The 14989-nt window shown below is 43.3% G+C and overlaps 1 protein-coding gene across 2 annotated transcripts in view; it reads right to left on the bottom strand.

Moving 5' to 3' along the window:
• Window positions 1–14464, bottom strand: part of PIP4K2A (phosphatidylinositol-5-phosphate 4-kinase type 2 alpha) — a 171398-nt gene extending 156934 nt beyond the window's left edge. Inside the window, exon 1 of one of the 2 annotated variants that reach the window (XM_073229102.1) lies at window positions 14058–14464. In XM_073229102.1, coding sequence (XP_073085203.1) covers window positions 14058–14201 — 144 coding nt within the window. In that variant the 5' untranslated portion in view covers window positions 14202–14464. The remainder of the gene's footprint in view (window positions 1–14057) is intronic. The other variant, XM_017659292.3, reaches the window with a different exon arrangement.
• Window positions 14465–14989: the final 525 nt, after the last annotated feature.

Genomic DNA, 14989 nt, shown 5'->3' with positions numbered 1-14989 from the left:
ACAGGCCCTTTCTGGAAGCAACTTGGCAACAGGTACCAAGAACCTTAACATATTCCTACTCTCTGACCAAGTATTCCCCAAAAGGGAATCTGTTCTAAGGAAATGATCCAAAGTAGGAAAATGTTTTACCTAGGGGGATGTTGACTGCAGCATCATTTATGGTAGCCAAAAATTGGAAACAATGTATAGACTATTAAAACTTCGTTAGACTTTTAAGCAGTCATTAAAAATTATTGTGAAGAATACATAATAATGAGGAAACATAGAGCATAAACTCAATTAGATTTTTAAAAAAAGATACTGGAGAAATACACACCAAAACATTAACACTGCTTCTGGATAGAAAGATTATAATAGTTCTTCACTGTATTTGTCTATAGTTTTCAAGTTTTTCATCAGATTTTCACAGAAAATATGCCATCTACATATTGTTATGTAAGTACAGGGGAGAAAGGTAGATAGATCTCCCTCTGTACTTACTAGAACTGAAATTCCACTGAAGCCATGAATGTATCTAGTTCACCCAAATAAATATAATAAGTTTCAGAGACTACAAAATAAAAATATTCACTATGGTCTATTTGCTGGATCAAATCTGCATTGGCATGTGTGAAGTCTGTGAATTTCTGATGCCAAAACTGCAAGAGGAAAGTAAGACAAAGGGATATGACAGTTTCTCCTCATCTTTTTCTTTTTTTTTTTTTTTTCATTTAAACTTAAATTTGCTCCTGTCCTCTACTTTGGCTCAACATGCAAAAAAAAAGCCAAAGCATTTGAACTTTTCATCTATGTGCAGACAGGATCTAATTTACAAATGGGTTGTGTTCCAAACGTTCATTTGTAAGCTGGCTGGGGCTGTTTCTAGGGGAAAGCATATTCCAAGTCCTGATGTAGTAAAAGCCTGAGATCTTGGGGCTACGAGGGAGCGGGTCAGTTGAAAGTTTCTTCTTAGGTTTCTGGGCACAGAAAGCTGGAACACATTTTTCAAAAAGATAAAGTTGATGAGTAAGGCAGTGAGACAGGTAATTTTGGAGCATGGAAACAGGCAGACTTTGTCAAAGATACATAAACACACCAGACACCAGGCGTGGGGGAGAGTGGAGAGCAGTGTGACCAGGCAGGAGTTGCATTACTAAGGAAACTCAACAGGGCCCATAAAGAAATTAAATTTCTGCTTGTTTAGATCAGTGTCTTCAAACTTTTCTAGGCTATACAGATGACTCAGTCAACAAGGTTTCTCTCACATTTATACCCAGCTATCCCTGGGAACAAAACAAAACAATGACAATGATTGTGTATTTGTTTGGGAGTGGGGAGATTCCAGTCTGGGACTCTAGTAGTGTGGAAAAAATTGTCAATACAAATGTTTGTACTATAAGTCAAGATATGAAAATATTTTAAATCTCTGAAATCTTTGAAATATTTTAAATTTTTGTGAATATCTGGTATTTTGGCTTCTATGTCTAACACGTAGTATACTGAAAAACTTTAAGTATACACACTAAAAACAGATTTTAGGCAGCCTGCTCAAAACCCATAGAGTTCTTATCACCAGACACTTAAAAAAATGAAATGCTAAAAAAATACATGTGTCAGTCTTCAAAATTGTTAAATTCCAATCAAATGAAGAGTAATTTCAGCTTTAAAAATACAATTGTGAAGATCACTCGATGGAAAGAATGTAAGGAAGACCAAGCTTCCAAGTTAAACAGATTAGGACAAAATGAACGTCGACTGGAGAGAACCATGAAATTAGTATTTCCAAGATCGAGTACCTGGCCACTTGAGCCAAGAAGAAGAACAAGGATGAAGGAACAAGGTGCCCAGCCCTGTTGTCCCGCCAGGTCTGCTGGCTCCAGCCAAGTTACTGTACTTGTATCCAGCTGCTGCCAGTTGGAGGCACTGAGCAGTGATGTGCTCCATGAAAATTGTGTACAATCAATGTCTGCATCAAATGCCATCAGTCCCAACTTACCAATCTTGTGTAAACTAATTTGCATAATAGAAAGCAACGTAGCAGAAAAGGCAGTGTAATTAGGCATTTTCTAAAGCAGATGGAAATCTGTAACGGAACTTTATAAACCCCGTATTCTTTCTTTTGTTCAGCCTTACCACCACATGAAAGCTTCCTTAAGGATACCAACACAAATTCTCAGACAGGAGTGAGCCCTGAGAAATTCTGGATGCATGACCAAGAAAAGCAGGGCAGCTGCTGGCACACAAGGCATCTCTGTGGCACATCAGAAAATGAGCTTCCTCTGTGCAGGCCAATTACAAAAAGGGTGCCTGTCTCTGGCTAATGCATCCCCTTGCCATGGTGTGCAGTCGGCAGTACTGACTTGAGCCCCCACCTGCCCCTTCCACCTAGGCACCTTTGTGCAGGTTATGTGGTATGCCATGCCACGGAGGGCATTCTGGGATTGATTTATATGGAATACCCTCCTCAAAGTGCAGGGTAGGGAAACAACACTGAAACATACTTACTATAATTACAAACAACACTAAGCTCTGAATGTTAGGGTATCTAGCAAATTGCAGGTAAGATTTTAATCCTAAATAACCAAGCCTAAGTAAATTAATGCATAATTTCAATTAATGGAAATTTCAATAGGAATGTGTGCAGAAGAATGAAAATGAATAAAACTGTAAAAATAGAAGATGGGGAGTACACTGACACCTGAAAAAAGATTCAGCTGCTCCCTGAAAATGACATGGGCCCTTTCTGCTTTGGGACAGGCTTCGTACTCCGCCTACAAGCCCTTTTCTCCAGTCTCTTCCCCAGGTTAATTACAATTCATTCTTCAAGATCCAGCCCAAATAGCACTACCCCTCCCCAGCAGGCTATTAATGCTTTGTTATCTGTAGCATCTGTGCATATAACCTGTGGGGAGAGGTTCCCCGTGCAGATTCCAAGGCTTGAGAGCTGTCACTGCCCCTCCACTCAGGTGCCACCCAGGAGCCCCGCCTGCACTACAGGAGCCCCTGTTCCCACAGCCACAGCAGGCTGGAGCTGATGGTCCACAACTCTTCTTTGAGCTCCCCCTTTCTCTCACTCTTAATCTGAAATTAGGGTGCAGAGTGGCTAACTGACATCTGAATATACCTGGATCTGGGGGCAAGTAAGCTTAGGAGCCTTGTAGGTCCACTTGTCCACTTGCACAGAGCAGCCAAGAAAAGGCAATATCCTTAGAGAAAAAGTTCATGAGAAGTGATGCAGACTGGAGAGAAAGTGAGGACACAACTGCTGTGGCTCCTGGTCCATCTGAGGTTCAGCTGAAGGTTCTGTGTTTTGTAAATTACCCAATAACCTTCACGGGTTTTTTACTTTAGCTAATCTGACTTGTGTGACTGTTATTTATAACCAAATGAACTGTAAATGAGTCACTTTTGTTAATTCACCACCTTGTTTACATAATTACATGCCTATCTTCCCTGTAAGACTGACCTTACAAGCAAAAACTGTCTTTTTCATACTTCTTCTCTAAGGCCTTAGAGAAAATACCTCATAAAACCCAAACCAATTATAGGTTATCTGTAGTAGAACTTCAGATATGAAAATGACACTTTTTACAAAATGAAATACTAGCTAAACCTGGACCGTTAAATCACATCCCAGGATTCTACTTAGATCAGTGACATCAAATGCTGAATTACCCATCAAATGCTGGATTTATTGATAAACTATAATAATTGTGCAAACTTCAAAGTTGGAAATATAATCATCTCCACATATTAGTATTCTAAGTGCAGATAATACAGACTCCTTTCGGCTAATAGTCCAAAAAATAAAAATACTGCAGTGCAAAGTCTGAATGGTAAGAAAACTACTTAGGTACACAAACTGGAACACCCAGAGTCACCCTCCACTCCTTCCTATCCATTCCCTCGTGTAGTTACCAAATCCGGCTGATTCTACTCCCTCTCTATCTGCAGGGCACCCTCTCTCTTTACTCCAACTTTATGGCCCTGGTTCAGGCCCCTGTTGCCTCTTACCCAGGACACAGCCATGTCTTCCTTAGACTCTCCACCCATCACACCAGGTGCCCCCAGCAGTCCCTCCTGGTGACTGTCACAGCACCACCAGCCACCAAGGGCTCTGACTCGCCACTCCCTGGCTCATTACCTTCCATTCCCTCTCTTAAGAAACTGGTGTGGATTTCCATTTCCCCTAATAGGGTAGAGCTAGGCTACTCAGATCAACTCTGCCACTACAAACAACAAAACATCCTGAACAAAAAAAAATAAAATGTTAAACTTCTTAAAGGCATCAAAGCATTGAGGAGGCAAGAGTTAGGCTGCCAAAATCTAAGTGAAAGCTGGATGCAAGAGCAGTCAGCAAGTCACAGAAGCCATGTGGGTTCTGAGGGCTTTCACGGCCTCCTGGGCTGACATAAACACAAGTCAGAGCCTGGAGCCCACCCACGGTGGGGGGTCTAACAGGAAACCCTTTCTCCATAAGAGTTACAACCCTCAGTGTCTAAGCCAAATCAAAAGGGCATCCCACCTCCCAGGGAACAGTAGTCTAAATTTCTATCTCCATGAGGTTCAAAAACTTCAAATTATCTAGAATTGGTTTAAAATAGTCTTGGCCTGTAGCACTTCTAGACACCTGGCAAAAAAACAAACAATCCTCTCTGGAGGGACACACTTTCACCCTAAGACTCAAAGAATCCTCCCCAAATGATTGTCCAAGGGAAATGAGCAATTCAAACCCAAAATCACCAAGCAGAATGGGAACGAGGCAGCAGGAGTAAGAACTCGCAGAGACAGAACACGGCAGAAAGATATACACAGAGACATGACATGCTGGGATACTCGTTATTCTTACAGTGTTTAAAGGATCTTAACTGTAACTTACAGCACACTTCTGAATACTAGAACTTTCATCAGAGGCATACCTGAAGCCATTAAAAGACCCTAACTACATGGAATTATCAGTGACATGGCAAGGCACTTTTCCACATACTAATGTCTCAGATTATTTAGAAATGCACTCAAAGCTTTCATACAATTCATTTGGTGGTTCTTCAGCCCTCTGACCTTCTATGGAAGAAAGGTTTACTCTCTGAACCTCCTCTGCTATGTTCACAAGGCAAAGTTCTTGCATGCTATCATGAACGTCAGTTCTTTTCTCTGGCATCAGTTGAGGTTATCCCACACCTCTTATCACTAACTTGCAGCAAATTTCCTCCCCATCCCCTGCCACTTCTAATGTACTGCACAACCTGCTCAGCAAAATGCTCTAAATACTGTGCTCAATCATAGGGAAAATGAAGTTTACATGTTATAAAAATTTAATGTGGGTGGGCTCACTGTACACCAGCTGAGCACTAATGGCCTACAGTTTACAGAGTCACAGCTCCACTCATTCATAATGTTTACTGGATGCCTAGTACACATACACACTGTTCTGGGATGGGGACACAGCAGTAAGAAAGACAGTCTCAGCTGCTGTGGAACTTAACATCCTAGTTGGGGAGGTAAAAAACAAACATGTAAAAAACTCAGTTTCTGATAGTGCAAAGTATCGCAGAGAAAATAATATGTGAGAGTGGAGGGTCTAATTTTACATGAGGAGGTCAGAGAGGCCATTGAATGAGGCAACTGGTTAGTTGAGAGACCAAAATGGGAGCCAGCTTTGCAAAGACCTGAGGGAAAAATATTCTAGATAAAGAAGAAAGTAAATGCAGAAGCTCTGTGGCTGCTCTGAGCTGGGTTGGCTCAGTTAAGGAACAAAAACCAGGGTGGCTCTAACAAAGTCACAGAGAGTGGTAAAGGGATGAGGGCAAGGAGGGAAACAGGCCATGCCAGTAAGACTGTGCAAGCCAGAGAAAAGACTTCGGAGTTTATTCACAATGCAATGGGAAGCCTCTGCAAGGTTTCCACTGAAAAAGTGATATGATATCATTTATGTTTCAGAAAACCATTTTGCCAGTGCTGTACAGAATTTGAGCTGAAACAGGGAAAGGTGGATACAGCTGACCTGCAGACTACCACACTGTCCTAGAGTAGGAGGATCTCTATGGGAAGACAGAAATAGCAGGTTCCGAACTCCGAATGGGAGTGTGATGACAAGAGAGGAATCAAGGTTGCTTTCTGCCCCTGGGCAAATGGTGGCCCGCTAATGGTGTAAGAGGAGGTGGGATAGATGGGGGAGGAAATCAAGAGTCCGCATCTGAGATGGCCTACTCCGTATTCAAGTGAAGGTATCTGATAAGAAACTGAACATGGAGCCTGGGAGGGAAGTGAGAGCTGAAGATGTAGAATTCTCAGTTATCACATGGAATGGCACCAAAAGCCACAACACTGAAAGAGATCACACAGAGACAAAATATATGCAGTTGCAGAAAAAGATGAGGAACAGAGCATGAGGTCCTTCCAACATTTAGAGATTAGATAATGGAGAGGAACCTCAGAAGGAGTGGCTGGTGAGGCAGAAGGAAAAGAAGACAAAACAAAAAATGGTGAACCTGCCTTTGAAAACATGAGCCTTGCTGGTGCTGCAGACAGAGCAGGATCTTCAGAGTGGAAAGGAGGAAGGAGGTGGAGTCAGCGGAGAGAGGGACAGCTGAAGAGGCAGACAGCAGAGTTAGGGCTTTCAACTGTCGCTATAAAAAGGAAAAGAGAAACAGAGTGGACACCCCGGTGCGAGATGTGATGTCAAAGGAGAGGTTTTGTTATGCTGCTGTGTTTTGTTTTCAAGTTGGGAGGTGCCAGAGCCGCGAACGGTGTCCAGTGGGAAGTGCTGCCATAAGGACACAGGCTGCATCCACACCATGTGGCCCAGCAGCCACTACCCACAGGTGGCCACAGAGCACTGGGCATGAGAAACTGAATCTTTAGATTTAGTTTGAATTAAATGAAATGTAAAGAGCCACATGTGACTGACAGCTTCCAGCCCAGACAGTGCATGTTAGTGAACAGCTAGCTAGTCAGGCAGGTAGCATGCTGCTGGGGAGGGGCAGGGGTGCAGGTAAAAGTAGAAGCTGATGGCTTCTATTTGTTCAAGGGCAATTGTAAAATTTCAGGGTTGAGTGCCACTTAAGATGTATGGTAAATTTTAAAGTGGCCCTTGTAGAACGCTTGTATGTTTTTCTCTGGTAAACATCAGCTAATCAACCCTTTAAAATCTGGTTTCAAACAAGTGTTTCAACAATCTCCTGACTTTCCCCATCATTTGCCACTGTGTTTTCAATCTTCTTGATTGCAAAACCTTTTTCCCCTGTACATATTTTCCCTTGTATATATACAGTGACCCCCTACCCCATCCAAAAAAAAAAAAAAAAGATGATGAGGAGGACAAAAACAAGCTCCTCTGGATGAAGCTGAGGTAGGGGCTAAATTCTCCCATTAGCATCTGGGGCATCTCCAAGGAAGCCCAGGGTTTGAAACCAAAGATTTATCCCAGCCAGTGCTTCTCAAACCAGAATGTGCTTAGAAATACCTGTCTTGTTAAAATGCATATCTGCTCTGACATTCTGCAGAGAAGCCTACAATTCTGCATGTCTAATGGGCTCCTGGGTGATGGTACTCTAATAATTTTTCATGTTTTATCATCATTTAAAAATATTTTCTAAAAGATAGTAATGATAGCTAAATAACTTTTTAAAATAACTTTTATTAATAACTTAACATGTGCCGGCAACTCTTTAGGAATCTTACAAGTACCAACTTGTTTAATTCATCTAATTCATATAACTATTCAACTTATTTAATTTATATAAAAAATCTCTGTAATAGGTGCTATTATTATCTCCATTTATAAGAACTGAGAGCAAGTCTAAAGGACTTGCTCCAAGTCACACAACCAACCCAGTGCAGACAGGTGGAACTAGGGAGACTACCTTTAAATGTAAAGGCTTATCTTTAGGTAGGTTACTGTTTTAAAACTCCCTCACTTGTCTGTCATGAATAAACTACATCTATGCTCTCTTCCTACATGCTTTGAATATAAGCAATGATTTTCTTGCTGTAAAGGAAAAACTATTTTCAGTTTTCTTCTATATTTAATACTACTACTCTGTCAAAGTACAGCTTTTAAGAATAAGGAAAGGAAAGAAATGAATTAATTCCCAAGACCACTCCCACCTGATTCTTGTGAGAGTTCTTTAACTAGGTGCCACAAACTCCCACGTGGTCCATGGATAGAATTCAGGGGATCCAAGAACTTGGTAGGATGTACCCTGTGTATTTTCATTTATTCATTCAAAAGCATTTTCCTTCACTGGACTGCTGTCAAAGGGGTCTGTGGCACAGAAAAGGAAATGTGGATAAAGGTAGACAGAGGTAAATAAAGTAGGAGGCATTTTAACAGTTCAAGAAAGGCAATAAATCTGATTAGGTTGGTAATGGTGAGAATGGGGAGAGAGGAAGTCAAGTGAAACACCTAGGTATTCCTAAATAAAATGGCATTTTTCACCTTTCTTTTGCCTCTAACCTTCTAATAAGGGAGGCTGCCTCTATTTCCACTCATTTGCTTCTTAAAACTTTAAGCTTGCACACAACATGTCCACACCAGTCGACCACTGTCTAGAAAGTACATCCCTGAACATCATACTCTTTGCAGCATCTAATTTGCTGGCCTTCCTGCTGAGCTTTCTCTTGCCTCCTTCCCTCAAATCCAAGTGTCCCCTCAGATCTATTTTATCCTCATTACTTCAACTACCAAGGCTGCATGGACAATTCTCAATTCTCCATCGGAGCCCTAACCTTGCTCCTGAGCTCTAATCCCACCTTCCAACAGGAGTGGCCATTGTCATGAAAGTATCTACTCACAATCACCTGCAAGTCAACACTTCTTAAGTCAAAAAAAATTGTTTCCTTTTCAACACATGATCCCTTCTAACTTTTCTAACTCTACCCTAGGGTCACCATTCTTCCATGGATTCCTCACATGCAGTCAGGAGACAAATCCTGAACATTTCTCCTTATTTCTAAAAATTCCTTCTACTGTCTTGCTACGCAGAGTGCAGCCCACGGACCAGTGACATCACCACCACCTCACAGTGTGATAAACACAGAATCTCAGGACTCACCGTAGACCTGGTGAGTCAGAATCTGCATTTTTTAAATGTCTCCAAGTGATTCATACATACATTAAACTTTGAGAAGAACCTGAGTGCTTATTAATATGCTACCAGCTTAAGTGCATCGGAATTTGATCATTTTCAGGTATCAATTACTGGATCTTTATTGTGTGCTGATTATAGCACAAGGCTTAAAATACATTATGTTGCTTAACCCTCAAAATACTCCTGTGAGATTATCATCATCATCATCACCTCCATTTTAGGAATGAGTAGATTGAAACTCAAAGGGATGAATCATCTGCTCAAAGAGCCCATAAATGATGGAGAGAGGATTTGAACCTAATCTGACCACAAACCATTTTGCCAAATTGCACCAGTTCCCTTAAATTCAAAAATTTGTATTTCAAAGGGTGTATTGGAAGAGTTCATTACTCTGGTTGACTGTATTTTCCAATCAGCTGCAGGTAGATTTTGTTTATGACAATTCTTGCTGAAAAATCTTCCTAAAGGCACAGCAGACAATCCTGCAATAGAAAGATATTTAAAATCCCTGTCTTGCCATGGGCATCGTTCTGAATTTGTAAGTTCACTGTAAGGTATCTGATAAATGGAGAAGGGAATGTATTCTGTTCTCAGGAAACAGTCCCAAATTTTAGGGGGTGTAAAACTATTTCCCTAATAATAAACTTGTCTTTGCTTGGCATATTCTTTCCCTCTAAAGTGAAGGAGAGGGAAAAAAAATAGTGTGATATTAGTTCTTGAAAGAACAGTTATTTGGGTTCCATTCAATGAGCTGCATCTAATGTCTGGCTCATTGTTATTTTAATAATCCTCACTATATCCTATTCAGTCAATATTTCAGTCACCCATTTCCTTTTAAACCTAGTTTCCTTCTCTTATCCTTTTCAGTGCTCAGATATAAACCCACTAACCTAAAAGACATCACTATTTCTCCAATACAGTATTTACCTATTTCAAGTCCCAGACATTGCAAGAATGTTAACAAAATCTATGGGTACTCTATCCAGAAAGCCACATGTTTGCCAAAACACACAAGCACCAAGATCAACCCCCAGCTCTATCACTAGGAGGCTGCCTCCCTTCTGGGCTCCCCAACTCTAAAGGCAAGAGCTGCCAACTTTTCATCCATGATGGACAGCAGCCAGACCAGTCTGGATCCTTCCATGAGATTTTTTATCAATGAATGGGAGACATAGAGTCCCTCTTTGGGGGCACCAAGTACAAAATCTGAAATTCAGGACCTAGTAGCTTCCTGACCTGTAGAGGAAACCAGGCAGCTAGGAGCAAGAAGCAAGCCAAAATGGACAGAAATGTCCCCAAAGCACTGGAGCACCTAATTGCAATTTTTCCTGAAGCCCAGTCCTATTCCTGATCTCCTGGATCACGCTTCCACAGGGACAGACCTCCAAAACCCTCCTAACATTATAAAGTTTTTGCCTAGGCTCATTTGCATTTCTATGGCTTGCAACCAAAAAACCTTAACATTAATAGTAGCTAATTCTAAATACTGTATCTGTTTTAAACAAGTTTTATGTCCTTATAATCTTTTCTCTACAGGACATCTTCCCTTAGATGTTTAAATAGGTTTTTAAACACTAATTTCTGAAGGGCCCACATTTCACTGAGCATAAAAATCTTTTGGAATATCTATTTAAAACAAGTCTTGGCTCATATAATTCTACATGCTCCACACACTATTAAAATACAATCTTAAGAAGCTAACTGCCTGATCATTTTTAGTTTAATTCCAAATGTAACAAGACAAAATTGCCTTCTTAAGTCATCTTTTCCTTTATGTATTCAATTATATTCTCTGCTTAAAATAAAAATTGGCAGTGATCCATTCACTGATGGGTACTCTAAGTTAGAAAGCAGTAACACATCAAATTAACCATAAAAAGTCAGGCTTATTCTTGTTATTGAGAATTACCACCATCATGGACTTGAAAATTTTTACTTAATTGCAAGTTTTTACATTTCAATCAAATAGACTTTGACCCAGTAGACTGCAAGGTCCAAGTACAATCAATCCAGCAAACTCTTAGTTCACACACCTCTTACAATCCCCCAATTTCCTTACCTCTAAGCATGGCCTTGAAAATTCCCTGAATGCCACTGCATTTACAAAGTTATTACAGTAATACAACATGATTATTCACAGTACATAATTTTGTTATATACTATTTCTATTCCTATTATAATGCTAGGAACCTGGTAGACTGTAAAAATAGTTAAATCTTTAAGTTAGGGGAAAAAAACTTAGAAATCATGCAGTCCAATCACCTTACTTCACAGATGCAAACATGGATGCAAAAACTAGTTAATATGCACAAGGTCAACAGAATGAGTGAAATTTGAAGACAGATAGATCCATTGGACTTTTTTTGCTACAGAATGTAGATTTGTCAATCCCCTTGTAAGATGCCTACAAGATAAAATCAATATGCAGTTCCCTTTTAATGTTCCAAATGTATGGTTATTTCTAAATGTCCTTAAGAGAAATTCAAATGAATTTTAAAAGCATGAAATTGCTATATCCATGCCAAATCTTTTCCCATAAATTCTGGTCACATTATAAATGTAAGGAAAGATTCTTGATTTGAATGATCTGTTCTTCTCTGCTATGCTTTCTCAAAAATGTCCCCATTCATATACAACACTATGCTTGTTCCTTCTTAATAATGCAGACATATTTATTCTCATACTACAGATTTTGGGGCATACAAGATCACATAAAAACACTGATCAAATATTAGACTTTAGCACCTAAAATCAAACCAACCAGAAACACATGGCATCTAAGTGCTTAGATTTCATCTTTATTTATATACACTTCTTTTTCCCAAAAATAATAAAGAAAATAGACATTTTGTGAAAGAAGTCTGGTTAAAAGACCTTTCTTATGTCAGCTCACAGCCCTCAAAATAAAGATATTTGGACAAAAGTATCAGGTGTATTTTTAGCAATCCTTTACACCGTGGCTGGCACTGCCTATATGCCTAACATATATATTGAATGAATAACATGGTTACATTATATACTATGGAAACTTGACTCCTCTGGATGACTACACTTAGAGTTGCTAACTTTTCTTGAAGGCAAAAGAAAATAACATGAAATACACTATCTACAAGTCACACATTTATTTTTATAAGCCTTAAATAGTTTCAGTATTTCCAATTAGCAAGAAACTATAAAACAAATGTAGCAATACAAAAAATAAGGTGGTAACATAAGTGGTTACAGTAAAACATTGCACAGTTGCAAATTTTCTAAAGTTAACTGGAATTCAAACTAATTCCCCAAAACTACTCTTTTTCAGCAGCATATTGTTGACATTACTAAGTTATCCACTCAGACATATTCTGACCAAAACACCAAAACTCCAAAGGCACCCAAAAATAGAGACCAACACTAGAGAGAGAAAGTAACCAACAACATGAATATTTTTAAAAGTTTAACAAAATTAGACATGACTCTAAACTGTAGACGTATTACACAGGAAAAAATTGTCTTTATTTACTGTAATAAAATTTAGAGGAGAGTTTTAGTGTAGTAATGTATGGTGTTGTAAAAGCTTACATTCCCAATTGCTGAAGCTGTCAGCGAGTTAAACTTAAACGGATAGGTCATTTGGCTGATAAAAATATTCATTTCCCAACTTTCCTAAAAACAGTCACTTCTTGTAAACAATCAATCCTGATACTGTTTCACCTTTTCTCCAGCTCAGCATGGGAAATAAAAATACAAATATGATGCCTGGGGACATTTTAAGCAACTTCATTAAGTTGAGAATGTTTTTAAAAAAAACCAACACGGTTTTCTGTCACGCCTAGCATGCTGAAAGGGCACACAGACATCCTTGGAACCACAAGTAAGGAAAGCAAGCTTACATTTCTCAGATGCTAAGTGGCTGCAGTGGGCTAAGGAATTCGCAGGCTCATTTAAACTTTCATGGCTCAACCAACAGCTCCTATCGTGTTTCCCGATCCTAAAGGGATTAAAACTGCAGGAGTTTCTAGCCGTACGATCAGCAGGACCTATTTCAGACCCTCAAACCGCAGTCCGCATAGCCCGCAGCTACGCACCCTCCACCATCTCTGGCTGTGTTAAGCTAACCTTTCCAAGCGTTCTCCCGCAACCTTTTAAACAAATCCCCAAGACCGGTGCTGTCAACTCGACACCGCCTTCCGAGCCCGCCGAGCCCCCTCCTGCTTTCACACCGGGGCCGCCCTTCCGCAGTCGGTGACTTCGGCCCGGTTCCCCGCGGTGGGGGAGGAGGTGTGGGGAGGAAGACGCCCCGAGCGGCTCTCCAGCCCGCGGGGCGGCAGGACGGCTGGAAGAGGGTTAGAGGAAGATGCTCGGCACCACTGCCGTATTTACATTTGCATTTTCTTTGCCAAAAAGATTCCTTGTGTCCGATAATGTCGCCTTTAAAGGAAAAAAGGACCTAAGCACGAAAGCCGCTGCCCGAATCTCCCCGATCTCCACTATTTTTACCCCTGTTCCCCGTGAGGAGGCTCAGGGCGCTCCTAGCCTCGGACAGGTACACCTGCCAGCCGGCGGGGAACCCGGCAGCCCCCGCCGCCCCCCGCAGAAGAGAGCGATCACCAGGGCTCCAGCCCCAGCCGCCCCCGCCGGGGCTCACAGCCCAGGCAGCGCTGTGCCCCGCACAAACTTCCCGGCCCCCGGGCTGCGGTGCCAGATGGGTGGCCCGACTGGAGGGTGGGGGCACACTGGTATGGGTCGTGGGGCTCAAATGCAGGTAGGTCCAAGGAGCGCCCCAGGTCCAGAGTGGATCCAAGGGGACCCGGGCGGCGCGGAAAGGCTGGCACGCCCCGCGGGGCTGGGGGCACCAAGGCGCCGCAGCCGGCGGGCAGCCCCGGAGGGCGAATAGCCGAAGGGCCGGGGGCCCGCTGGGGTTCCCCGCCCTGCAGCAGCTGCAGCAGAAGAACGAGGAAGAAGAGGAGGAGGAAAGGGACCGCGCGCCGCAGCCCGAGCCCTTACCGAGTGGTTTACCCCCCACATCAGGACGCTGAGCAGCGGATCGCTGGACCGAAAGAGCTTCACTTTCTGCGCTACGAAGTGCTTCTTCTTGGTCTTGGTCTTGCTTGCCAGGACGGAGGACCCCAGGTTGCCGGGGGTCGCCATGGCCGCCGCCTCCGTCCCCTCCACCGCCGCGCTCCGGAGGCCGGGGACCCGCCCTCTCTACACGCCGGCCCGGGAAAGCATACCCCCGGCGGCGGCCCGGCGCGCCGTGCCTGCTCTGCCCGCTCCGCCCGCTCGGCCCGCTCGGCCCGCTCGGCCCGCAGGAGAGGGAGGCTGCGCTCGGCTCGCACCCGGCCGGGATCCCGTGCCCGCCGCGCCTCCGCGCTCAGCCCGCGGCTGGACCCGGCGCCCGCGAGCGGCTTCCGCGTTGGGCGCTGGCGTCATGACGCAGAGGGCGGGCAGGCAGCTGCGGCGCCGCCAGGCGGGGCGCGGCCGCGGGACCGTTAAGCTGAGCCGCGCGCGCCGGGGATCCGGCTGCGGCAGGGGAGCGGACTCTGCTGGGCCCGCCGCCCCACGCGCGCAGGCGAGCTTCGGGTGGCGGCTGCCAGCAGGCTGAGGAGGCCACGGGGCGGGCGGCGCGGAGAGCGGGAGGACCCCGGGATTACCTGTCCTCCCCAGATTGAAAGAGGGAAGGGTGAGAGCGTGGGGAGAGCAGAGGAGGGGGTTCCCCAGAGGCGGTGGTCGGGCCAAGAAAGGAGGCCCAGGAGACCGCCACTTACCATTGCCGGGAGTCAGGAGAGCTCCTGAGACCTGAAATACTGCCTGCTGTCCAGGGCTTGCCTAGCACCCAGGCAAGAGACCTAGGCAGTGTCGGCCGCCTCTCAAAGTGGCCCTGAAATTAATTTATTAATCCCTTTGTGCTTTTTAACAATTGGGCCTTTCGGACCCCG

Source organism: Manis javanica, chromosome 2 (assembly GCF_040802235.1).
Source record: "Manis javanica isolate MJ-LG chromosome 2, MJ_LKY, whole genome shotgun sequence".
In the NCBI taxonomy this organism is placed as follows: Eukaryota; Metazoa; Chordata; class Mammalia; order Pholidota; family Manidae; genus Manis; species Manis javanica.
Note: the sequence above shows the minus strand (reverse complement) of the source record. Positions and strands in the feature narration are given on the sequence as shown.